Consider the following 27,165-nt stretch of genomic DNA (forward strand, 5'->3'; position numbering starts at 1 on the left):
TTCAAACGTCAAATCTGTAGATTATAAATTTAAGAAGTTAACAGAATTAACAATTCCTAAGAAATATCTAATTACAAATATTGATACAGTTACTAATAGATATGGTAGTAAATTCTCCAAATTAGTAAAGTTATCCACTTAGAATATGAAGGATTAAAAGGAAATAAATATAAATTCAGAACATATTTACCAGATAGATTTTATAGATTATCAAGTGAAGATTTAGAAAAATTATGTTCAGGTGATTTCTATTTCATATTTAAGGGTAAGAATGAAAAAGGGCACCATGAAATATATTTCGAATAAAAAAAATGTAAAATAAATGGTAGAATTAAAAGAATATAGAATATTTGTTGATTCTAGAAAACTGTTAAATTCTAAATCACATAATTTACTAGTACAATTAGATAGAGAATTTAAGAATTGTGTTGATTTAAAAATAGTAAATGTAAGTTTATGTAATTATTTTTATAATATATCGGATTAAACTTTTGAACATAGAGGGTTTATGATTTATATGAGAAATAGAGATAAATGGTTTCATCTATTTTCAAAACCAGGATTATATAATTTAGAATCATTAGCGCAGGAAATTAATAGAAGAGCTCGGTTGAAAATCGGGGGCACTTCTGAATTTGAAATTAAATTTAATAAAATTGATAATACTAATAAGATAAGAATAAAGATATCTAATGAACAACATAAATTTATGGTAAACAAACCAATGGCTAAAATGTTAGGAATTAAATGTTAGGAATTAAACCGCTTACAGTTACTGGAAACACAGAAGCCATCTCAAATATAATACCTTTTACACACTTTTATATTTATTGCAATTTAATCGATCCTACAAAAAGTTTCGAAGCAACTAAAGAAACAATTTGTAGTTCTAGTATATTAAATATTTTACCGCTAAAAATGTTAAACAATTTGGAACTCAAATAAATTATAATTTAACTGAATGTGATTTCAAACCATGCATTCCTCATTTTAAAAATTTTAGATTAGAAATTAGAAATCATAATGGATATTTAATTGATTTAAATAATTTTCCTGTGATATATGAATTAGTTATAAGACGTAGAGAATACTTTTTTGACTATATAAATATATATAACTGTTGGGCGGAGCATATATTTTGGATTTGATTTTAAACATGAGAAAGAAATGAAATTTGACATTAATGATGTAATTACACATATTAAAAATATTGCATTTTCTAATGAAGCAACATTTGAGTATGAAAAAACGATCGATAAAGAAACTTTAAATTTAGAAAAGATTACTAATGTAATTAGAGAATCTTTAAGATTTTATGAATTAGATGAAGATTTTATCATTGATAATATTAAAAGAATAATAACTGAAATATCTGAAAATGAAACTAATAATACTATAAATGTTGAAATAATTATAACTAAGATAAATAAATATTTTGAAGATAGTAATTTTTTTGATAAATAAATGGGTGATAATAAGTGGATAATAACTGGATTATATAATGGAGCATTATTATCAGTTGGAACTGTTGGTTGTTCAATGGTATTAAAAAAAGTATTTAAAATGGGAAGCGTTAATGTTGATAGATTTGATATAAATGATATTTTAAAATTAACATTAGCAGTTACTTTCTCTAATTTAACTACTGATTATTTGGAAAAACAAAATATATTCCTCCTATATAAATGTATAATTATTTTACTAAATAAATGGCTTCTGCAATTATAACTATTATAGGATCGGCAATTGTTAACGCTTTAGTATTTACAGGTGGTGGTTATTTATTTAAGCATATTGATAAAAATGGTTCATTATCAGAACAAATAAGACATAACTTAGCATTAGAAAAATATAACAAAGCTGCAGAAGAATATAGAGAAAAGAGGCAAAATTATATGGATTACATCAATAAGGAATTATATGATCAGAAAATTTCACATAGAGATTTTCAATCAGTCGATGATGCAATGCGTTTATATAACGCGGTAACCAATAAAGAAAAATTACATCTATACAAACCTGAATTATCAGATTATTATACCCAAAGTAAAGAACAACAGAAATATGAAATAATTTGGATTTTAGGTGGAAAAGTTATTGTTATATTTGTAGCATATAAATTTACTAATTAGTAATTTTTTTGCTAAATAAATGGATGATAAAGTTGATGGTGTTAATATTATTCCTCATGATATAAATAAAACTAAATTAAAACTATATTTGGAAAAACAAATATTAGAATTTGAAAATGATTTAAAAGTTAAAAAGAAAAAATATTTAAAAAGTAAAATTTTATATTATTTTATTATCAGTGGTTCAGTTACAATTAGGTCTGTAATAACATTTCTAGCAATATTCAGTCCATTAACACCTTTAACTATATCAATTGGTGTGCTAGGATTAAGTTCAAGTGTTTTAACTGGTATAAAATCAAAATTAATTATAAAAAGGTAATAAAGAAAAAATTAAAACTAATATAAAAGAAATTAATAAATTAAAAAACACATTAGATTATATAATAAGTTTAAATGGTAATATAACAGTTGAAGAACAAGATAAATTATTAAAAGAATTAATAAATTATTAATTTTTTAATTATATAAATGGGGTTTCCAAAAGCTTTCCAATATAATAAATCAATTAAATATAATATTCCTGCGATAGATTTCAATAAAAATATTACATATAAAAATTTTAAATTCAGTTTTAAATTCATTAACTAATTTAGAAATTTATGTTACTGAAACAAAGTTTTTTATTTCTAAAATGGAAAATATATTTAATACATATGAAGTTACTTTTACTCGTGATGAATATCATATATATAAAGTAAAATCTAATATGAAATATTGGCAGAATCAATTAAATTTTGCTGTTTATTGTGCAACAACTGGTTGTGGTATAAGTTGGAATAATCATTTAAATAACTTAGATAAAAATTTGAAGTATTCTGATTTGAAATTAATTCACACAATATTTAGATTTCACACATTTTTTCACATCAGAATAATATTAAATGAATTAGAATGTCCTTTGCCCGGATCTAAATATTTTAAAGAATTGGATAATAATATTAATCTATCTAAGTTTTATAAAATATGTAATGAATTTAATATAAATATTAATTCCGATTTTAGAGCGCATGGTGAATTGCAAGGTATTGGTGAACAGTATGAAATAAAAAGAATTGATTATATGCATAGAATTGGAGCTTATCATAATTATAAAATTGATAATAATAATGGTTGGATTAATTTTATTTTAGAAAATAGTAAAGGTTTTACAAAATCAGGTATACAAAAAATAAATCAATCAATTAGAACTTAATTGATTTGCATACTAGGCGCTCAAGTTGAAACAAGATCACCAATAGTTGGAAATGATAATACTTCATTATATACACAAAAACAATTCAAAGTATTATTTGAAGATTCAATTCATAATGATAAAAATAGATCGATTCCAGAAAACATAGGTACCAAAATTATTTAGATAAATCACATATTAGATTAAATTATTGTATAGGCCCTAATTTATTAATTATTTCTAATGATTTAGTTTTAAAAATGGGAAATATAATTGGTTACAATAATTTGATTAAAACTGCAACAATAAATAATTCATTTGGATTAAATGATATAAATAAAAAGATTATCACTGCTCCAAAATTAATGGAAAGTGAAAAAATTAAAAAACATATTCAATCAACAGAAACTTAAACTACGAATATTGAATTAAATAATGATTCCAAAATAAAAGATTACAATACATCAGAAAATGGTGCCGTAGGGCACCAACACGGTGATATAAAAACTGATAATATTCAACATGACATATTTAAAACTGATAATGATAATAAATTATTTTAAATAATTCAATTTTTATAGGATATAAATGGAAGTAGAAGGTGGAGAAGATAATGAAATGGGAGAAATGGGAAATAATAATGATGGGTATATTGATGATGATTATAATGATGCTGAAACTAATATTGATAATGATAATGAAACAGCATTTAATAATAATCTAGCAAATAGTGGTTCTAAAGCCCTATCAACAGATAAATTTGATAAAAAAAACTAAATCAAGAATAAATCCCGAAAATGAAAATCCAGATTTAGTAAAACAAAATTTAGATTATAATGAATATAATTATCATTTCCAACCTGTATTTGAAAGATCTGGATATAATATAAATAATAAAGGTGCTAGACTTTTAGTAGAAGAATTAGAATTTTTAGATGGTGAATATTATCATCATTTGAAAGATGATTATTATATTGATATCTCTTATAAAAATCAAAATAAAATATTAGCAGAATCAACTTTGAGTAATTTAGAACCATCTAGAATTAAAAGAATAATTATTAGTTATGAAATATGAAAATGTTACTGACGCAGAAATAAATCAAAATTAAAAAGTATTTAAACGAAGAATTAATGAATTATTTGAAACAATCAATAATAATTTAGAACCAGAAACAACCTCTGAACAGAATATAACTTCCAAAACTAGTAAACTTAAATCAAATAAAGTTCCAATTGAAAAGCTTTTACCGAATGGATTACTTGATGCAACAGATCAAGAATTAGAAGATTATGATATATTTTCTGATAAAGCAATTAGAGAAATTATTAGTATAAGACTTGCATCTGATAAAATTGCGCATGATAAAAGTATAAGAGATTTTAAAATTAGAACTTTAGAAAAAGATAGAACTGATAGAATTAAAGAAATAGAACAATTAAAATCTGGTTTAGATCATCAAGTAATTGATGAAATTGAATATAGACAAAAAGAATTACGTTTAGAAAAAGAAAAAGATGATTTAGAATATAACATAGAATTTCAGAAAGAAGAAATTAAATTATTAAAAAAATCACATGATTATAATATTAATAGATTAAAAGTTATTTTTAAAGATTTGTTGATAAAACCAAATTCTGAAATATCTTTGAAAGATAGAATAAAATTATTATTTAGATTAGAAGGTATAACAATTATTTCAATTCTAACAGCTGTTACTATGTTATTTACAACAATAGGTTTAGCAATACCAAATTCATTAAAATCTACGCCAAGTCCGAATAAACTAGATAAACCACCTCCAAATGATAATTCTATACAAGATAAAGTTAAGGATGGTTTAAAAAAATTAGCAAAATATTTATGGGAACTATCTAAAAAATCTGCTGCAGCTTTGCCTGGAGTTATTGCATCGATTGTTGGTTTTATATTGAAATCTGCAGGAAACATTATTAGCTTTGCTGCTGAACATATTATTTTATTTTTAATTACAGTTGTAAGTGCTATTATTTTTGGGTTAGTGAATATGATAAAAATAGATAATGAATTTTTTGTTAAATAAATGAGTGAGAGTTATATAAATCCTTCTAAGAATCCTAGAATATCTAATGCTATCAAAGCAGAAAGATCTCATCATATAATTACTCATAATCTTTCTAATATTAATCCTGATGAAACTTTATATGTTAGAATTCCTCGATTAACACAAAATAATTTTTATGTTCCAAATAGTATTTATTTATCAGCCGATATAAAAGTAATCGGTAATAATAATAATTATGTTGTTGATAATGTTGGAAGATATTTCATTAAAAAATTAACAATAAAGATTGTTCCAGAAACAGTTTTCTCATTAGATGATTATAATTTAATTATGCATTATAAAGATATATGGTTAACTAAAGAAAATAGAAAAAAAATGATATTTCAAGGAGAAATCAAATCCCGAGATTAAATGAAAATACTTTTTATGTTCCAATTAGTATTTATTTGTCAGCTGATATAAATGTAACTGGTAATAATAATAGATAATTAAAAAAGTCAATATAAATCTAAAAGTCATATAAGAAATATGAATAATGATATTTTAGGTGAGGATTATTTTGATAAAGATAATGATAAGAGACAGAAGACAATTAAATGAATAAAAAATAAATTAAACAATAAAAGACCATACATGGAAGATGTAAGAAATTATATTAATTCATTAGATAATAAAGAAGAAATAACTGAAGCATTTAAAAGTGATATTGTTCCAGCTGCTATTGAGTTTAAATTTCATAAAGGAAAGACAGAGGAAAATAAAAACATTTAGAAAATATGAAAAGTATTATAAAAATAATACTGGTGTTGAATACCCTAAAATTAGCATATCAGTTAAAGTTAAATTCATAAAATCTGAAGATAAACCATAATATAATATAAATTCCCGTTCACAACATATTATTTCAAAACAACATATAGATGATAAATTAGATAAATCTTATAATGAAGTAAAAACTAAAATAGAAGAGAAAAATATTTTGAAGGATCTGGTTTAATATTTGATGAAATAATATTTATGACTTAACATGTTTATAACACAAAATATAATAAGTTAACTAAGTCAAAACCAATTGATGAAAATAATTTATCATATTATAAAGATAATAATATAAATGGATCAAGTTATATCAAATTGCCATTTAAAACTAATGCTGTAATAAATGTACAAAATGAAGATGATAAATGTTTTCTATGGACAATTATAAGTTGCTTACATCCAACAGAAGATATTACTCATAGTTTTAGATTAACAAATTATAAACAATTTGAAAATGATTATAAGATAGAAAATTATCCAGTTAGAATTAAAGATATGCCAAAAATAGAAAGAGATAATAATATAAAGATAAATGTGTTTGATTTAGTCAACTTACCAAAAACAAAAGGTAACAATATAAAACATTATACATTAGAACCTCTATACCTATCAAAAGATTATGATTCAAATGATGTTATAGATATACTATATTATGAAAATCATCATATGTGGATTAAAAGAATTGATTTATTTTTCAAATCAGAAAATGATTTTGATAATAAAATATATCTATGTAGAAAATGTATAACTAAATTCAGAACTGAAAACGCATTATTAAATCATAAACAATTATGTGATAATCATGATTATTGTAAGATAGTTTTACCAAACGAAAAGGATAAAGTATTATAATTCAAAAAATATGATTACAAGAATAAAGTACCATTTTATATATGGAGATTTTGAATCACTAAATAAAGAATTAACTGATCAAGATAGAAAAGAAATATATTATAAAAGAAAGAAATTAAATTCTAATGAAAATGATTTTTCAGATGAACCACCAAAAACAAATACAATTAAAAAGATTCATCAATCAGCTGCAGCTTTCGGGTTATATATAAAATCTGATTATCCAGAACTAATTGAAAGTGAATATTATCATTATAGAAATGAAAATGTTATCAATCATTTTTGTGACATATTAATTGAATATGAAATAAGATTTAGTAAACTATTGAATACAAATATAGAAATTATAATGACAGAAGAAGATAAAGAAGAATTTGTGTTTACAGGTAAATGTTATTATTGTGAAAAGATATTAAATTATAAAGATAAAAAAGTAAGAGACCATGATGTAATTGATTATTCAGATCCCCTAATAACAAATACTATTAGAAAGATTCATCAATCAGCAGCAGCTTTCGGGTTACATATAAAATCTGATTATCCAGAACTAATTGAAAGTGAATATTATAATTACAGAAATGAAAATGTTATCAATCATTTTTGTGACTTATTAATTGAGTATGAAATCAAATTTAGTAAAGTATTAGATACAAATAAAGAAATCATAATGACAGAATAAGATAAAGAAGAATTTGAGTTTGCTGATGAATGTTATTATTGTGAAAAACTATTTAATTATAAAGATAAAAAAGTGAGAGACCATGATCATTTGAATGGAAAGTTTAGAGGCGCGGCGCACGAGAATTGTAACTTACAAGCTAAGAAAATCAATTTTGTTCCAGTAATATTTCATAATTTATCAGGATATGACGCACATTTACTTATCAAACAGTTCTGCCATAAGATAGAAGAAATCAATAATGAAATAGAAAGATTAAATTCATATAGATCAAAAGATAAAATACCAACATATAAATTTAAAATGTTAGCTAAAACATCTGAGAATTATATATCATTCTAATTTGGGTGTATAAGATTTATAGACTCATATAGATTTTTAAGCAGTTCATTAGATAATTTATCAAAATCATTAGTTGATGATGAATTAAAAATATTAAAGCAACACTATCCAAATAATGATGATTTTCAATTAATGAGATATAAAGGCGCAATTCCATATAGGGTTTATTAATCACATAATGATTTCAATATAACTGAATTATTAAAAGAACAATTTTATGTTGAATTAAAAAATGAATACGTTTAAGATGAAGTTTATAATAGAACATTGAATATTTAGAATCATTTTGGAATGAAAAATCATGGACAATTAGTAGATTTATATTTAAAATCAGATGTATTATTATTAACTGATATATTCGAAAGGTTAAGAGATGTAAACCTAGAATATTTTAATATTGATCCTTGCCATTGTTATTCTAACCCAGGTTTAACTTGGGATTGTGGTTTAAAATTTACAGATATAAAAATAGATTTGTTGACAAATATAAATCAATTATTATTTTTTGAAAAATCGATAAGAGGAGGAGTTTCAGGTGTACTGTGGGATAGATATTTCAATGTAAATGATAATAAGGATTATATTTTATGATTATATAGGTATTATCCTGGTTTATAAGTTATCATATATAGATGCAAATAATCTATATGGTTGGGCAATGATGGAACCCCAACCTTATGGAGTATTTGAAATAAGTGAAGTTTTACAACATGAAAATAATGATAAATTTGATTGGAAGAAAAGAATTCTAGATATTGCAGATGATTCAGAGACTGGTTACTTCTTTGTTGTAGACTTGGAATATCCTGAAAACATTAAATTTAAATCTAGAAATCTAGCATACTGTCCCGAACATAAAACTGTAACACATGAAGAATTATCAAATTATCAAAAGTGAATTAAACCTGAAAATCATATTCATACAGAAAAGTTAATGGTAACTCAGGAAGATAAATATAATTATGTAGTGCATTATAGAATGTTGAAGTTTTATTTGAATCAAGGAATGATTCTAAAAAAAAGTGCATAGATATATTTCATTTAGTCAATCTAAACGGTTAGAAAAATATATAGATTTTAATACCTAACAGAGAACTAAAGTTTCTACTGGAGTTATAATATTTTCTAACATGAAACCTATAGAATATAAGGACAAAAGTAAATCAGATAATATCGAATCAGAACAAAAATTAACTAAAATAAATGAGTGATGATGTTAAGAAGAAGCCTGGATCTGAGAAACAAATTAAATGGGCAAGGGAGTTGGGAAAAAGATCTTCAGAATTGAAAAAAGCTAAGAAAAAGAAATTAACTGATCTAAATGAATCACAGAAATTATCTGATATTGATTCGAATATTTGCATATTTTGATCAACAATGGCAAGCTGATTTAATTGACATGAAGAATCTCTCCGACTAAAGTGGTTTTATTCAGCTGTGATTTTATTTCGACTACGACATTGGATACCTGTACATCAGTGAATACATCAGGATTCTATACATGCATTTATTAACTTTTAACTTTGCGGTTTTAATGAACAAATGGTGTTTTTAGTCTGAAGAATTTATTTGGATTATATGTATGAAGATGGCAGCACGGCATAGTATTTGGAATGTTATTAAAGAACTTGGTGAACTCAGTTCAACATACAGAATATCAAAACCAATTTATGACAGATTGCATGAACTATCGATCAATGCCAAACAATCAACCAGTCGCGGTTGTAGAGGTGGATCAAAACTCAACAAAAGGAATTACTTCTACTATGGTGAAGCTGACAATGGTGCTATTCCTGTCATAATGTCAAACAGACCGTTAATTCCTGACCAGACTTTTAACTTAGTCAATCAGAAAAATTTAATATATGTGCCTATGGTCAAGGACAAATCTGATTTAAAACTTAACCTCGCAGTCATCAATGCTCAATCTATCTGTAACAAATCGCTAGCCGTATCTGATTATCTTTTTGATCATTCAGTCTCAATTGCTGCTGTATCTGAAACTTGGATGACCGATAATGACTGCATTGTGAAGGCCAAATTTAAACAGTCTGGTTATAACTTAATGCACTCACCCAGGCGTAATGGAAAGGGCGGCGGTGCCAGAATTATCTATGATGCCACCTTGCAACCGAAGGAGGTTAAACTCCCAAATGTCAAGAGTTTCGATGCGATAGCTATAGACTTGATTTTTAAAGAAGACTGTATACGTCTGATAAACATTTATCGCCCACCTCCAAACAGAAAGAATAGATTAACTGTTTCCCAGTTTCTGACTGAATTTGGAAATCTCCTAGAAGAAACCATTGCTTGTTCTAGTAAATTATTAGTTGTTGGTGATATAAATTTCCATGTGGATGATCCAAAAGATTCAACTGCCAAGAGATTTTTATCATTCCTGCATTCCTTCAACCTCTGTCAAAATGTCAATGTACCAACGCACAGGAAGGGCCATACATTGGATTTAGTGATCACCCGCCTTTCTGAAGATTCATTTGTTCGATCTATCAATGCTGCTGATATTGGACTTTCCGATCATTTTCCAGTTAACTTTACTGTCAACATCTCACGTCCGTGTGCTTAAACAAAAACTATATCTTACAGAAAACTTAGAAATATCAATGTCTGTGAATTCAGTGAGTCGTTCAAGAGTAGAGTGGATATGTTAAATTTTCGCGATCCCCGCGTCGTGGCCTTGGAGCTAGACGCCGCTCTGACCTCTTCACTGGACGAACATGCCCTTGCTGTTACAAAGCCTATTATACTTCGTCCCCACGCTCCTTGGTTTAATGATGACATTCGCATAGCTAAAAAGCTACGCCGTAAATTGGAAAAGCAATGGCGAGCAACTAAACTTTCAATTCATAGAGAAATGTTCCTTACTCGTTCAAACGTTCCTGTTGGACGAACCCGAATTCAATGGTATTCACTTGGATGAATTTAAGTTGGTTACTGAGGCTGAGCTGGCTAAATTTATAATGCAGTCTCCTTCTAAGCATTGTAAACTCGATGCCATTCCTACATGGCTGTTAAAAGCAGCTCTACATTACCTCATTCCGTTTTTACTGATATGATTAACAAATGTCTCGAGTCCGGTGTTTTTCCGGACTCTTATAAAGTTGCATATATTCATCCACTTTTAAAAAAACCTAGTCTTAATGTTGAATGTCTCAGGAATTACCGACCAGTGTCTACTCTGCATTTCATATCAAAAGTAAAAGCGAGTAGTAGCTTATTAGCTTAATCAACATCTTCAAAATAATGGTTTACATGAGGTTTACCAGTCGGCTTATAAGTCAGGTTGTAGTACAGAGACTGCTCTTGTACGTGTTCAGAATGATATTTTGATGTCAATTGACCATGGTAGTTGGGCTGGTTATGCTCGATTTGAGCGCCGCCTTCGACACAATTGACCATGATACTCTACTCGCTCGTGTTGAACATCAAATTGGTCTGTCAGGTACTTCCTACCAATGGTTAGAATCTTACCTTACTGATCGCTATCAAACTGTTTGTATAGGCGACTCTAACCATGTTTACTCAAATTTGGTGTACCGCAGGGGTCTGTTTTAGGTCCACTGCTGTACACCATTTATGTTCTTCCTATTGGCGATATCATAAGGAAATTCAATTTAGATTTTCATTTTTATGCAGATGATTCACAGTTGTATATCAGGATAAAACCAAAAGTTAACGAATTGGTGTCCAAAAATACACTCCAACTTTGCAATACTGAACTTAAACATTGGATGGATATAAACTTTCTTCAGGCAAACGGTGACAAAACCGAGTTCTCCCTAATTGGCTCTCCATCACAACTTACTAAGCTTCGCACATTTGATCTCAATCTTGATGATGCAGTTATTACTTCATCTCACTCCTTACGTAATCTCGGCGTCATTTTTTATCAGAACATGTCCATGGTAAAACATGTAAACCACTTATGCTCTGTAGCTTTCTATCACCTTAGAAACATTAGTAAGATCAGACAGTTTTTGAATCAAGGAATTGCTGAACGCCTTATTCACGCTTTTGTGACAACTCGCCTTGACTATTGCAACTCTTTACTCTTTGGCCTCCCTGACAACATTTTAGATAAATTACAACGTGTTCAAAATTCAGCTGCCCCGGATCCTGACTCGAAACTTAAAATTTTGTCACATAACACCGATTCTACACGATCTGCATTGGCTTCCAATCAAATACCGCATCCAATTTAAATCTTGATCCTTACTTATAAATCATTGAATGGTCAGGCCCCACAATATTTGAAATCATTAGTGCAATACAAGGCATCCTCTAGAGTGTTAAGATCAAACAGTCAATCACTTCTAGTCATCCCGTGTCAATCTAGTCTCTGCGGGTCACAGGGCCTTTTCTTACTCCGCCCCACTACTTTGGAACTCCTTACCAGATGCAATTAAATCTAGTCCTTCTACTGATGTTTTTAAATCGCAACGAAAACCCATTTGTTCACTAAAGCTTTTAACTAATGATGTAAATTGTTTTTTCTATCTTTATGTTTAAATTGTATCTTTATATTGTAAAGCCAATGAGCATATCTTATATGGATTTTAGGCTCAATAAATTATTATTATTATTATTATGAAGAACTTAGAAGAATACAACAAAGGATATTTCTGGATATTAAATGTTATAGACATATTCAGTAGATACGCATGGTCAATTCCAATCAAAAATAAAACTGTTATAGAAGTTACAAATGCTTTTAAATCAATATTTAAAGAAGCTATTCCAGGTATGATACAATTTGATGAAGGTAAGGAATTTCATAATAAACATTTTAAAAAACTATTATCTGATAACGATGTAGAGTATTTTTCAACACACTCAGATAAAAAAGCATCTATTATAGAAAGATTTAATAAAACATTGAAAACTAGAATGTGGAAATATTTTACTGCTAATGAAACATATAAATATATCGATGTGTTAGATGATTTAGTCAAAGGTTATAGTAATTCTAAACATTCGAGTATTGGTATGAAACCTATACAAGCTAGAAAAGAAGATAATTCAGAAATAGTTTGGAATAATCTATATGGTGCATTTGTTACACATGATTTTGGTGAACCTACATTTAAAATAGGACAACATGTTAGAATATCTCAATATCGAAAAACATTTTATAAAGGTTATACTCCTAATTTATACTCCTGAAAAATATTTAAAATTAAAAAGATAATACTTACTAAACCATTATTTTATAAATTAGAAGATTTTAAAGTTGAAGAAATATTAGGATATTTTTATGAACAAGAATTATCACTTGTACCAAATCCAGATGAAATAGAATACAAAATAGAAAAAGGATTGAAAACAAAAACTCTTAAAGGAAAAAAGTATTCTTTGTTGAAATATAAAGGGTATGATGATAAATTTAATGAATGGATTTTATCTAGTAAAATTAAAAGAATAAATGAATAAAGATTTATTTATATTTGAACCGCATAATATGTTAGTTACTGGGGTAACAAACTGTGGTAAAACGCATTTCATATTAGACTTGTTAGAAACTATTTATAAGAATCATTTTGATTATATAATATTATTCTGTCCTACTTATGAAATGAATAAAACATATAATAGGGATATAGTTAAGATGAAAAAGTTTACTATATTAGATCCTATAACAGTAAAAGAAAATTTAGATAATTGTATAAAAATAGCTATTGATATTTATAAAGGTTCAAATACATTATTCATTATAGATGATTGTGCAAATTTACATGATTCAAAAGTGAGAGAAAGTGAGTTATGTTATCTAGCTTTCTCTGGGAGACATTTTGGGATTACAACATGGGTTTTAAATCAAATATATAATTCACTTGTTGAAGATTTTAGGGGGAATATAAGATTTCTAGTTTTATTCTACAATAAAGATAGAAAATCTATGCAACAATCATTGGAAGAAAATCAAATTATACCTACTGAATTACATGATGAATATATGAATAAATTAAAGAATAATAAAGGTTCAAAATTACTTCTGAGGCTTCAATTTCCCTATGAATATAAATTTATAAAATAAGGTGTTTTAAGCATTTACGTATTAGATACGTATTAGATACGTATTAGATACCTTAATACTTAAAACCCCCTTTTTTAAAACAAATATGATTTATACAATTTTCAAACCAATTTATTTTTATTTTTTCAACTAATATATGAATAAACTTGAAAATAATAAAGTTTATTTATTATTACTGAGGTTTCAATATATATTTTAAAAAAATAATATGATTTTACATATTTTCTTATTCGAAATCTATTTCATGGTGCCCTTTTTCATTCTTACCCTTATATATGAAATAGAAATCACCTGAACATAATTCTTCTAAATCTTCACTTGATAATCCATGAAATCTATCTGGTAAATATGTTCTGAATTTATATTTATTTCCTTTTAATCCTTCATATTCTAAGTGGATAACTAATTTACTACCATATCTATTAGTAACTGTATCAATATTTGTAATTAGATATTTCTTATGAATTGTTAATTCTGTTAACTATCTGGAACCAGTTGCATAGTTCTAAGTCAAGGTTATTCTCAAAGTTAACTCATTGAATCATAATTTAACTGATACTCACAACTGTGGAACTGGGATCCTGAAATTTTTAGTATAGCAGCTAAACCTGGATTTGAGAATAATAATGGGAGATGTATATAATAACTTACCGATGATTTTTTCTGCATTCAGTCTATTCCTTTCTTCATACGGGAAAACACATTCTCTGACCAAGCGCGTCATTGATTCAAAATACCACTGTTCAGTTCGATCTTTTTCTTCTAAAGGAATGTTCTTTTCTGGTAACGAGTGTATATCGTCCATACCAAAAAACTCCGATACACATTCAATGATGTACGCATCGAATACGGAAACCATAAAATCCTTATCAGCGTCATAGTGTTCGTTGGTATTCGCGTTCACAGAATTTCTCGATATTTTCTCTTGTAACGATTTGAGAGTTCCAATGTCACCTGTAAGTAAATAGGAATTAGTTGTTCTATACCAAAGGTCGAACGGTGGAGCTCGTAAAAATAAAAATAAATTCTCACACGCTCGAATTTATTTTTATTTTTTACTCACTCGACCCCTCAACCTTTGATGTAGAACAACTAATTCCTATTAACTCTTAAAATACATCTAATAACTTCTAAAATAAATTTTGATAAAAAATATGTTATTAAAATCGAGAGTAAACAAGTACACAGTGAATTCTTAAATAGAATAAAAGATACTTCAAACGTCAAATCTGTAGATTATAAATTTAAGAAGTTAACAGAACACGTTCGCTGCCACCGCTAGCGGTTGAGTCCGGTCGCCATTGCCAACGCTAATTTTTTACATTATACAGTTTATATGCTGCCAGCACTATTTGTACATTGATAAATCATTACACCGATGTATTTTAGTATAAAAAAACCGACGACGAGATAACTCGTCACTGGCAATAGTGAAGAGATTCTCTTATTTTTCCTGTCCCCGTTGCTAGTGACAAGTTATCTCGTCATGGCTTTTTTAACAGGGATCGAACAATGTAGTAAATATAAAGCCTACTATTGTTTCTAAGGTAAATGAGACCCATATAAATGCTAGACACACATGCCCATTACAAAATGGCGTGGCTGACGGCATCGCAAGTGACTGATATGCTGATGGATTCTGCGACGGAGCATACGACAGACTCCGACGACGATGTTGGATCCGAAAAATCGGATGCTGGTGATGATACTGGTACCGGTAATGTCACTACTGGCAATGAATCCCAACTGGGATCATCAGTCCTGGAAGACTCAGGAGAAAGTTCAGATTCTGATGAGTCAGATGGTCCCGATGAGTCAAGTGGAGATAACTACCACAACTCATCAGGATCCACTGAAAGTGAAGATAATTTGGTACCAGGACCCCGAGTTCGCGGCACAGGAGTCCGTACAAGAGGTGGAGGAGTCCGTACAAGAGGAGGAACATCACAAGCTCGTGGGCGCCCAAGAGGTCGACTAAGAGGTGCGGTGAGAGGACTGAGAGGTGGGACAATATCCCCACCCCCAGGAACTAGAGGCCCCAGAAAGCGTCTGAGAGATGGTGCCATAATCGCCCGAGCTGGTGTAACAGCTGGACGTATCTGTCGGGGTCGAGTTGGTCGTCAGAATCCGGCCGCCCAACGTGCTGCTCAGCCTGGTCGCCCAGCTGGACCACAAGCAAGAGTCCACCAGTGGACAAATGTGCCGGAAGATGCTCCCAATTTTGCTTTCAATCAAAATCCAGGACTCATAAATCCCCCACTAGATGGAAAACCAAATGACTACTTTGAGATGTTCCTCAACCAAGATCTGATAGATATGATGGTCAGAGAGACAAACAGATACGCTAGAGGTGTTATCAACGTAAATCGGCCAATGAGGAGAGAATCAAGACTGAAAGCTTGGAAGCCTACCGACGCCGAAGAGATGAAGCTATTTATCGGTCTACTCATGCATATGGGCCCAGTTACAATGCCCACATTAGAATATTATTGGAGTAAGAGTGGGCTTTACAATATTCCAATATTTGGCAAGGTTATGCCTCGTAATCGCTTTCAATTACTTCTGCGATTCTGGCATTTTGTAGATAACAATCAGCAACACGACGATCGCTTGTATAAGATACGGCCAATTTGGATCATTTTGCCAATATAATGGACAATATTTACTACCCCAAAAAAGAACTAAGTATTGATGAATCAATGGTTCTTTGGCGCGGTAGGCTGGTTTTCCGCCAGTATATAATAAAGAAACGCCACAAATATGGCATCAAGTTATATGAACTTTGTGAGTCACGTGGACTCATTTTGAGAGTTCGTATATACAGCGGCATCCAGGTTCCAGATCCCGACAGTCTTGGACAGGCTGCTGCTGTAGTTCTTGACCTCATGGAAGGATTCTTTGACCACGGACATGTGGTTTTTACTGATAATTTTTACAACTCTGTCAGTTTGGCAAAAAAAATGACTGACAGATCAACCTATTTATGTGGTACACTGCGTTTTGATAGGAAGGAAAATCCCAAAGATGTTGTGAAGAAAAAGCTAAAAAAAAGGCGAGCATCATTGGCTAAGATCGCAATCAGTTGTAGTTTCTAAATGGAAAGATAAACGGGACGTTCTTACTATTTCAAATATGCACCGTGTAGAAATGGTCCCAGTTACAAATCGAAACGGCAAAATTGCAAACAAGCCAAACATTGTCCGCGACCACAACAATGGAATGTCTGGAATCGATAGAGCCGATCAGATGCTCTCCTACTATACAGCCCTCAGAAAAACTGCACGTTGGTATAAAAAAATTGGCACACACATGCTTGAGATTTTCCTTCTGAATGCCTTTATCTTGTATCATGATTATTGTCAAGCTGATGACAGAATGACATTGCTGAAATTTCGTCAAGCTATCACATGTAGTCTTCTTGGTAACTTTGTTGAACCGGCACCTCATGTAGCTCAGGCTGCAGTGCAGCATTTCCCTATGTTTATAGAACCCACAGGCAATTAACAATACCCAACTCGTAGATGTCGTGTCTGCTATAATAACAACATTCGACGAGAAACACGATACATGTGTAACGCATGTCCCACTAATCCAGCCTTGTGCGTTGACCCCTGTTTTCAGATGTACCAACTTGTTAACTGGTAAAATTGTGAACGATCAAATGGTTAATTAAAGGAATAAAAGTTTTATTGTAAAACTAATATACAATGATCTTAGTCGTTTTATTCTCTCTAAATATCGGCCGGAGTCTGAAATTCGTGCTTCCTGGAGATTTTTTATAAAAAAAATTCAAGTGTGCACCAAACTCGAGTTACCCCCATAAATTTTATATTTGTCTCTCCATACTGCCAGACTATTATTTAGCCGGTTTCTCGCCTCTGCCAGGTCGTTCATAACGCTATGAAATGACGTTGAATCGATGACGATATAACTCGTCATGGCAAGCTGCGGTGCACCCGCCATGACGATTTATCTCGTCATTGGCAGCGAACGTGTTAAATTGCTTGGATACCTCTACCGTTACGATCTGTTTACTCTTATTCTTTATTAACAGTCGATGGTGAGGTTTTCACACTGAAACTGGGTAATGGTGTTAAGGTTGATTTGTTAAAGCCAGCAAGATCGAAACCAAAACCTACAGATGATGGTGTGAAGAACTACGGTCACCTTATATTACAGACCGGCTTATTGTTCAAAGACTTATTAGATATGTCCCATCTACCAGAGCAAAAAAGAGGGATACGTTTGTTTAAATTTATAATGCTGTATCTGAAAAGCTACAAGAATCTCTCGAAGTATGCCTACGAAATTATGCGTATTCTAGTCCACCAGATCTGTTTACTTTCACCGCAAAAGGCGTCTGAAGAATTTTATGGTATTTTTGTCAACACAACTGGTTCTGTAACTGGACACATACCCGTTGATAAACGAATGGAGTATCTTGTGCAACAAGTCAAAAGGCACATTAAGCACTCGTTTTCGAACAAGGACGCTAAAACGATTATCAAGAAGTCATCAGCATTAGCTGGCGTTGCAGTGATTTCAGAAAACTTCGATCAAATAAGCGATACTCGTGTAAGGTTTGACAAACATTCCGACAAATCTTCATTACTCGATGAACAAGTGATGTTGAATGACCTTAGAACAATTCGTCCGTTCGAATATGTTGCTGGGAGACGTCACGAAAATTTTCCACCAGAGGCGCAGTGTTACTAGAACATTAGATGCCTATCATTATCACAAATGGCTGGAAACCAAAAAAAAACAACAGTTTGCACTTGAATTAGGAAATTAAATGTTACTTATTGAATATGATCATGCCTGGTTTTATTATTTTTTGAAGTGCGACAAAATACTATCTACATTTTCAGCGTATATAGGTTTTAAGAAACAAAAGTTATTCACAATGTCACTAGGTGCGTTCAGGGTGTTGAATTTTTGCGCAATTTGTTCCGCTAAACTCTCAGTTAATCCTGTAAAAATTTCCGCATCGACGTATTCCATTTCAATTGATCTGTTCTCTTCCTCGAAGTAGGACATCAGCAGCTCCTTTACTTTAGATTTATAGGGTGTTTCAGGTGTGTAGTATAATCCTTCAATTTTTCTGAAATGTTTACTAAGCATTCATCACATTCACATTGTTTTTCACACACGTCGCAGCAGTCATGTTTAAGTCCACTAAAGACTTGTTCATTGAAGCCAAAATTTTGGCAAACATATAAGCAGCGACACGTATTTAGTAAGCAATATTGCCTCATTTCTGGCGATACATGGGTATTTGTTGCTATGTCATTCATGTTAAAAAAGATTCTTGCCAAACATTTTTCTTGATTTCTCCCAGCTCGTCCGATTTCTTGAAGATAAACTGTAACCAAAATAAAAATGTATTAAATTCACAATTTGTGGACACCGGTTCATCTGAGTTGATAAAGCAATCAGGCAGGTAAGGATTTTTTATTTTGTTTTGATAAGATATGGAAACATTGAAAACATTGATGGTTGGTAGACACAATACAGTAGTAGAGATAGAATAACCCGCAGGCATACACTCCAACGCAGAGATTATATGATTAAAACCCAATTCAAATTTAAGAGTTAAAAAACAATTTTTCAAAAAAGAGAACGTTTCAAAGTTTAATGTAGAATTTTGTTTCTAATGTTTTAAATTAGTACAAAGTGGGTTTTAATAATATAATGATACTTTACCTTCCAATGAATTTGGGGATCCTATGTGTATGATCTGACATATGCCTCGTGCATCAGCTCCCATTCCCTACGCTTCTGTAGCTATTAATAACCGAATTTTGCCTTCTGCTTGGTTCATATCAGTGCCTATACATTTCTTCATCTGTAATACAATGTATGTAATATTAAATTTTATATAGGCCTATTTTTATTGGGTCAATCAGACACAAGATGGCCCTCCCGTGAGCTTCCTAATCGCATCATTTTTCAATTCACTGAAATTTGTAATCTACTTTCGTAAGGGATTTGTATTTCAAATGTGTACTTTGAAATGTGTATTGATAGCTGAAAAATAAATTTTATTGTTTTACTACTGATTATCAAGCTTACCTCTGCTGTTGAGGTTGGATGAAACTGAGACACTAACTCCATTTTTTTCGGGATGATTTCTAACTACCGACTGTTGGTAGATGTGGTCAAAAAGTAATCCACACCATTTCAGCTTGACATATATAATAGTCCTCGGGAAATCAGTACTTTCGAAAAACAAATTAATCACATGTTTGGCCGTTTCTAAAAATACCATTTCAGCTGAATGGTGTTGACTTGGAGACATTCTTTTCACTACTGACCGTTTTATGTTCTCTCTGTCAGGATTTGCACAAATTGTAACATAGTTTTGTATCAACAGATTTATTTTGATTTCATCCTGCATTCTTACAGTTGCAGTTCCTGTCATCGCAATAAATTTTGCACTTATATATATGCTATTAACTTCGATAACTGATGGTATTCTGGTCGAAACTTTTCACCCCACTAGTAATAGGGGTAATAGGCTTTCAAATCAAAGGTCGAACGGTCGAAATCATTAAAAAACAAAATATTAAAAGTAATTTAAAACTATAATATATTTTCATAACCGTGTGCATTTCATATTATAACTAAATATTTATTCTAAGATATTAATAATTTTAATTTTAAAAGCATATTGTATTAAATCAATTGGTCGCTCCGCTTCGCTACCGCTCCGCTCCGCGACCAATTGATTTATTACAATACACAAATTCATAATCAAATATATTTTAATAATAATAATTATTCTATTATTCAACTGAAATGCACACGGTTATGGAAATATATTATAGTTTTAAATTACTTATAATATTTTGTTTTTAATGAACTCGACCATTCAACCTGTAGCGGGCTTATTTTCCTAACCATTTGGTTTTACTCTATTTTACTTTACGTCCGGTACGTTGTCCGGTCCGGGACCGCAGTTTAGTGTGGAGTGTGCGGGCGCGTGTTTAGAAAGTTCGTGACCTGCCCAATATATTAGTTTTACCCTCAGTTCTTGAGGCTTCACTGTCGGTGAGTGCATTCTCTATTGTTTGTTTAGGATGTATAGGCTATATTGACGTATGTTATTTCTGTGTAAATCTCCTGAGAGAATTGTATCACTGGTTTTCGAGATTGGCACTCGCATGCCAGAGGCTGATACCCCTTAAGGTTATAGGACGTTTCCTGGTCTTACTAGACTTGATTATTCGTGAGTTGATTACTTAGTATTTTTCTTAGTGTGTTTTCATTTCTTGTCTTTTTAGTCAATCGTAGTTTACTGTTTGACGTCGGATCTTGTGTGATGTCTATATGCGATGTAAAGAATGTGATCTGAGATTTGTACTCCTGAGTCTGAGAAGAGAAAATAAACAAAAGCAGTAATAACACGCATATGACGGAAGCTAATTAGTGGTTTTATTAACTTAGTCAGAACTGAAGGATATTACATATAGACGACAACGCCACCTAAGATGTCTGATACTGGTGTTAACAACAAAATAACTGCAGAATGGATTGTCAGTGGAGGTGATGCCGATGGCTCAGAAACCGGTAAGATTGCCGACTTAAAAAAATCGGCCCTTGACGACCAGGATGATAGGCAGTCCATCCAGTCGTCCGTGAAAACACATGACTCTACCAAATCCAAGGCTAAGCTCGAAATAAAGCTCAAGGCCCTGAAGAGACAACAAGAACTCGAGACGCGAAAGTTGCAGTTAGAGCAGGAGCAAGCCCAGCTTGACCTTCTCACCCAAATGGAATTGGCAAGTTTAAGCGATGACGGAGATGAACGGGATTTAAACCCGAAAGCTCCCCCATTTGAGCCAGATAAGTGCCATACACCTACGCCCCCAGGTTCGTCTACGTCGCAGGATGTCATCGCCATTGAAGGCCTGATCAACGAACTTAGAAAGCCCAAGGTGGACATCGCTAAGTTTGCCGGAGACCCGCTTCGGTATCCGAAATTCGTTCGGGAATTCACAGCGAAGGTCGTGAATTACACTAAATCTAATGCTGAAAATCTTAGTTATTTGGAGCAATATACCACCGGTGAGGCGAACGAGGTGGTGTCGGGATTTACGTTCATGGATCCTGAGGCCGGTTACTTGGCAGCTATGACTGAGTTAAAGGAGAGATATGGTGACTCTGAGGTCATTGCGCATGCATTTATTAATAAAGCGCTTTCATGGCCCGCGATTAAACCAGACCGGCCTCGAGAATTAGATAAATTCGCGATGTTCCTTACTGAATGCAAATACGCCGTCGAGTCGCTGCAAGAAGTTAGAATTCTCGAGTACTCAGAAAATCTGAAAGGGTTAGTTTCAAAATTGCCGCGATTTCTACACGATCGATGGAGGACGATGGTCTATTCGAACAAAGAGCGTGGTCGTTCGACAACATTTACTCAGTTAGTCGATTTCGTGCGTCGAGAGGCTCGTAAGAGTATCGACCCAGTGTACGGTCGCCAAGTATTAGATGGTGAACAAGGTAGCAAGTCTTTCGATAAGAGATACATGAAATACGATAAAGGCAAACGTGCCTATGCTACTTGTAGTACGACGTCGGTCGGTGTCGGTAGCAGCAGCGACCCTCCCTCCCAGTGTAAACCTAAGTCCGGTTATGATAAACCATGTTTACATTGCGGTGATGAAAGGCATAACCTACTAAATTGTGCGACGTTCGCTAACATGTCGGATTCCCAGAAAACGGAATCAATTAAGATCGCTAGACTCTGTTTCGGTTGTCTCCGTCCAGGACACATGAAAAAGTTCTGTAAACAACCGTTGAAATGTTTGAAATGCAATAGAAATCACGCAACGTTCATGCATTTCGAGAGACCTCTACCGCGAACAACGGCGTCTGATGAGAAAATTGGTCTATCCACGACTCGGGAGGAAACAACGAATGTAGCTTCGATAATCGGACACACCAACGATGGTTACGATTCGGGAGTTCTCGCGATTGTCCCGGTGAAAGTTGGGCTACCCAACAGCCCATACAAGGTCAGTACCTATGCGTTTTATGATGGAGGTAGTTCTGGAACACACGCAACAGAACTCATAAAGTGAAAACTTTGAGCTACGGGACCGAAGGGCAAAGTTAAATTCGACACGGTTTTCGCGCGTCATGAAGGGGATAGCTATAAAATCGGCACACTAGTCGTCTCCGACTGGAATGAAAAAGACACGGTAAAACTGAGTAAAGTGTCTACAATGAAAGACATTCGCGTTTTAAGGTCATTTATCCCGCGTCAAGAAGATATCGTGAAATGGCCGCACTTAGCCGACCTGGATATTCCTGACTTAGACATGGAGATCGGTCTCATTATAGGTTACAACAGTGTTGATACATATCGGCCGATCGAGTTGCGTCCTGGTTCCTCAGGAACACCGTTCGCTACCAAGACTAAACTTGGTTGGGTGGTTTGGGGCCTTATTAAGGACCCAGACCCACATTCGAGACCTATGTGTAACTTTATCGCTAGTTCCACGACTACGGAGAACCTAGAAAACTTAGTTGCTACGGCTATGAAGTTCGACTTCCCCGAAGGGCAATCCGAGGAGAAACAAGAAATGTCGGTCTTAGACAAACAGTTCATGAGTTCGATCGAAAGTTCGCTGAAGCTTAAGGACGGACACTACGAGATCGGGCTCCCACTCCGTGAAAACTGTAAATTACCGAACAATCGAAACATGGCGTTAAAGAGTCTGATGGGTCTCAAGTCGAAATTTCGAGCGGATGGAAATTACCATGATCAGTATAAATTATTCGTGAGCGATATGATTAGGTTAGGCTACGCCGAAGTGGTTCCGGTCGAACTCAGCAATGACGAAAGTGTGTGGTACTTGCCACACCACGGCGTGTACCACCCCCAAAAACCTAATAAGGTGCGCGTAGTATTCGACGCCTCAGCGAAATTTCAGGGGATTGCTTTGAATGATGTACTCTTGCAAGGCCCAGATGTCACGAATTCGTTGATTGGAGTTCTTCATCGCTTCCGCGAAGGCCAGGTGGCGCTAAAGGCCGACATCGAGAACATGTTTTTTCAGGTACGTGTTCCCGAAAACGACCGAGATTTCTTGAGATTCTTGTGGTTCGAAGACGGTGATATAGAGAAAGGAATCGTTTCCTTGCGCATGAAAGTCCATATGTTTGGCGCCGTCAGTTCGCCAGCGTGTGCGAACATCGCCTTACAGCGTACGGCTACAGATAATGCGGCTAAATTCAGTACTGAAATCGTCAAGTCGATAGCTCGAAACTTTTATGTCGATGATTTTCTTAAATGCCCATTCAAAATCGCCGAATCCGAAGAATTAGCCGTCAGTACACAAAACATTTGTAGGAAAGGTGGATTCAATCTTACGAAATGGTCATCGAACAAGAGCACTGCGTTAAATAGTATTCCCCCAGATGATCGGGTTGATGAAACTAAACAAGAGGACTCAGTCTTAGGGTTGAAATAGTCCATTGTTGATGATACATTGTCATTCATTGTCAATATGAAGAACAATCCTACTACGAGACGCGGAGTGCTGTCAACAACTAGTGCGACGTATGATCCGATAGGGTTTATCGCACCTGCAATACTGCCGGCAAAGCTGCTATTGCAGCAGCTGACTTGTCGGAAAGCTGATTGGGATGAATGTTTAAATGACACAGAGTTGATCGAATGGAAGAACTGGCTCACTGCGATGGAAAATGTTGACAAAGTCCGGGTAACCCGCAGCTTGCGTCCGTCAGGTACTGTTAACAACGAAATTATATCATGCGAAATTCACTGTTTTTCGGATGCGAGCGAAGTCGGATATGGGTCGTCGTTGTATGCTCGACTGGAAGATAGCGATGGAAATGTCCAGTGTTCGTTGATTCTTGGTAAATCCAGGGTTGCTCCATTGAAGCGACTGTCGATTCCGCGGTTGGAGCTCACTGCAGCGGCCATGTCGGTCCGGCTGTGTAATATGATGCTGCACGAGATCGACTTAGAAGTCACCGATACGGTTTTCTGGACTGATAGTTCCATATTCCTATGCTACATTAAAAATGAATCGAGTAGGTTTAACACATTCGTTGCGAACCGTGTCTCGTGTATTCAGCGGAGTTAAGATGTAGACAAATGGCGTCATGTTAGGACCGCTGAAAATCCGGCTGATTTGGCATCGCGTGGCATGACTCTCGATGAATCATGTTTGAATCGATGGCTTCATGGCCCTGAGTTTCTGAGTAAACCGAAATCGGAGTGGCCAGACACCCGCGTAGGCAATAACGTTTCGCTCGACGGTGATCCAGAAGTGAAGCGTGTTACAACGATCAACACTACGTTGGCTGTAGATCTGCCGGAAGACGAGCATCCAGTTGACAGAATCCTTAGACGTCGGTCGCAGTGGTCTCGTGTTAAACGTATATTGGCATGGGTCCAGCTAGCGGTGAAAAAGTTCAAGCGTCAGTCCTTAGATAAGTTCAAGCTCATAACCGCTGATTTAATCGCAGCTGAACTATTGATTATTTCGCATGTTCAAAAGCAAGACTTTCCCGAAGTCTACCGTCGCTTGGAGGAAGGTCACGAGTTAAAAAAGAAGTGTAATCTTAGGAAGTTAGATCCCAGGTTAAACAAAGATGAGGGTGTTATTAGGGTTGGTGGCCGTCTTGGTTATGCCAGTCTTGCTTATGATCAGAAACATCAAATCTTGCTAACGAGCAGATCCAGATTAGCTACAATACTGATCGAAGACGCGCATCTTAAAGTTGGTCATCTAGGTTGCGAGAGTATTCTAGCGTACCTCAGGACACGATACTGGATGACTCAAGCGCGTAAATCAATCAAAAGTTTCCGAGGGAAGTGTATCGTGTGTATCACTTCTCATAGTCCGCCTGGCAATCAGAAAATGGCGGACTTACCGATCGAGCGTGTCACGCCAGACAAACCGGCATTCGCAAACTCCGGTGCGGACTATTTCGGGCCGATCGAAATTAAAAGCGGTCGAAGCGTGGTGAAAAGGTACGGCGTGATATTCACCTATTTGGCTAGTCGCGCAATTCACATCGAAGTAGCGTACTCGCTTGATAGCGACTCGTGTATAAATGCTACCAGGCGATTCATGGCAAGACGGGGAAATGTGAAATCGATAAGGTCGGATAACGGTACGAATCTTGTTGCTGCTGATCGCGAATTGAAGGAATCCATTCAAGGCTGGAACGCCTCAGTTATTCATGATTCATTGCTTCAGGATGGCGTCGATTGGTCCTTCAATCCCCCTGCTGGTTCGCACTTCGGGGGTGTGTGGGAAAGGCTAATCCGTTCCGTCCGCAGAGTGTTGAGATCGTTGATGAAGGAGCAAATGACACGCTTGGATGACGAGTCGTTTCACACGCTCCTATGCGAAGTGGAGAGTATTCTAAATAATCGGCCGATTACGAGAAACTCGTCAGACCCCGCGGACATGGAAGTTTTGACCCCGAACCACGTGCTGTTATATAAACCTGGTCTATGTTTACCTCCAGGTGTGTTCGTTAAGACGGACATGTACGTAAAACGCAGGTGGCGCCAGATTCAGTATTTAGCGGACATTTTTTGGAAGCGCTGGATAGCAGAGTACATTCCTACATTGCAAGTACGTCAAAAGTGGCAAACTCAAAATCGAAATGTAGCTGTCGGAGATATAGTTTTGGTAGCAGACAGTACACCAAGAAACTCGTGGGCAATGGCTAAGGTCATTGAGGTGCTTCCGGACAAATATGGTGCAGTACGCGTAGTTCGGATTAAAACTAAAACAAATGAGTTGATCCGTCCCATAGACAAGTTGGTTTTATTACTGGCGGTCGATGAGGAATAGTGTGTAAACCATCCATAGTTAAGTTTTGATTGTTTAAATTTTTGACAGATGTATGTATGCCTAGTTGGTACAGTGGTATTGTATTATGTTCTTATTCCCTCACTCAGGGTGAGATGGTTTTGCCGTTAAGGTGTGTTCTAATCTGTGATGCTGCTGTATCCATTTAGTTTAGTAATAGTGGTTCATTTTGCAGCAGTGGTGTATAATTGCTAGTTGTTA

The 27,165-nt window shown here is 33.4% G+C and overlaps 3 protein-coding genes across 3 annotated transcripts; all 3 read left to right on the forward strand.

Moving 5' to 3' along the window:
- The first annotated feature begins 23,328 nt into the window (after window positions 1–23,328).
- LOC141911526 (uncharacterized) lies at window positions 23,329–24,579 on the forward strand. Its single transcript, XM_074802515.1, has one exon. The coding sequence runs from the start codon at window positions 23,329–23,331 to the stop codon at window positions 24,577–24,579; it is 1,251 nt and encodes a 416-aa protein (XP_074658616.1).
- A 36-nt stretch (window positions 24,580–24,615) lies between these two features.
- LOC141911527 (uncharacterized) lies at window positions 24,616–25,218 on the forward strand. The gene has a single exon (XM_074802516.1). It carries the CDS (start codon window positions 24,616–24,618, stop codon window positions 25,216–25,218), a length of 603 nt encoding a protein of 200 aa, XP_074658617.1.
- A 63-nt stretch (window positions 25,219–25,281) lies between these two features.
- Window positions 25,282–26,946, forward strand: LOC141911528 (uncharacterized). The gene has a single exon (XM_074802517.1). It carries the CDS (start codon window positions 25,282–25,284, stop codon window positions 26,944–26,946), a length of 1,665 nt encoding a protein of 554 aa, XP_074658618.1.
- Window positions 26,947–27,165: the final 219 nt, after the last annotated feature.

The sequence above is a fragment of the Tubulanus polymorphus genome, chromosome 10, assembly GCF_964204645.1.
Source record: "Tubulanus polymorphus chromosome 10, tnTubPoly1.2, whole genome shotgun sequence".
In the NCBI taxonomy this organism is placed as follows: Eukaryota; Metazoa; Nemertea; class Palaeonemertea; order Tubulaniformes; family Tubulanidae; genus Tubulanus; species Tubulanus polymorphus.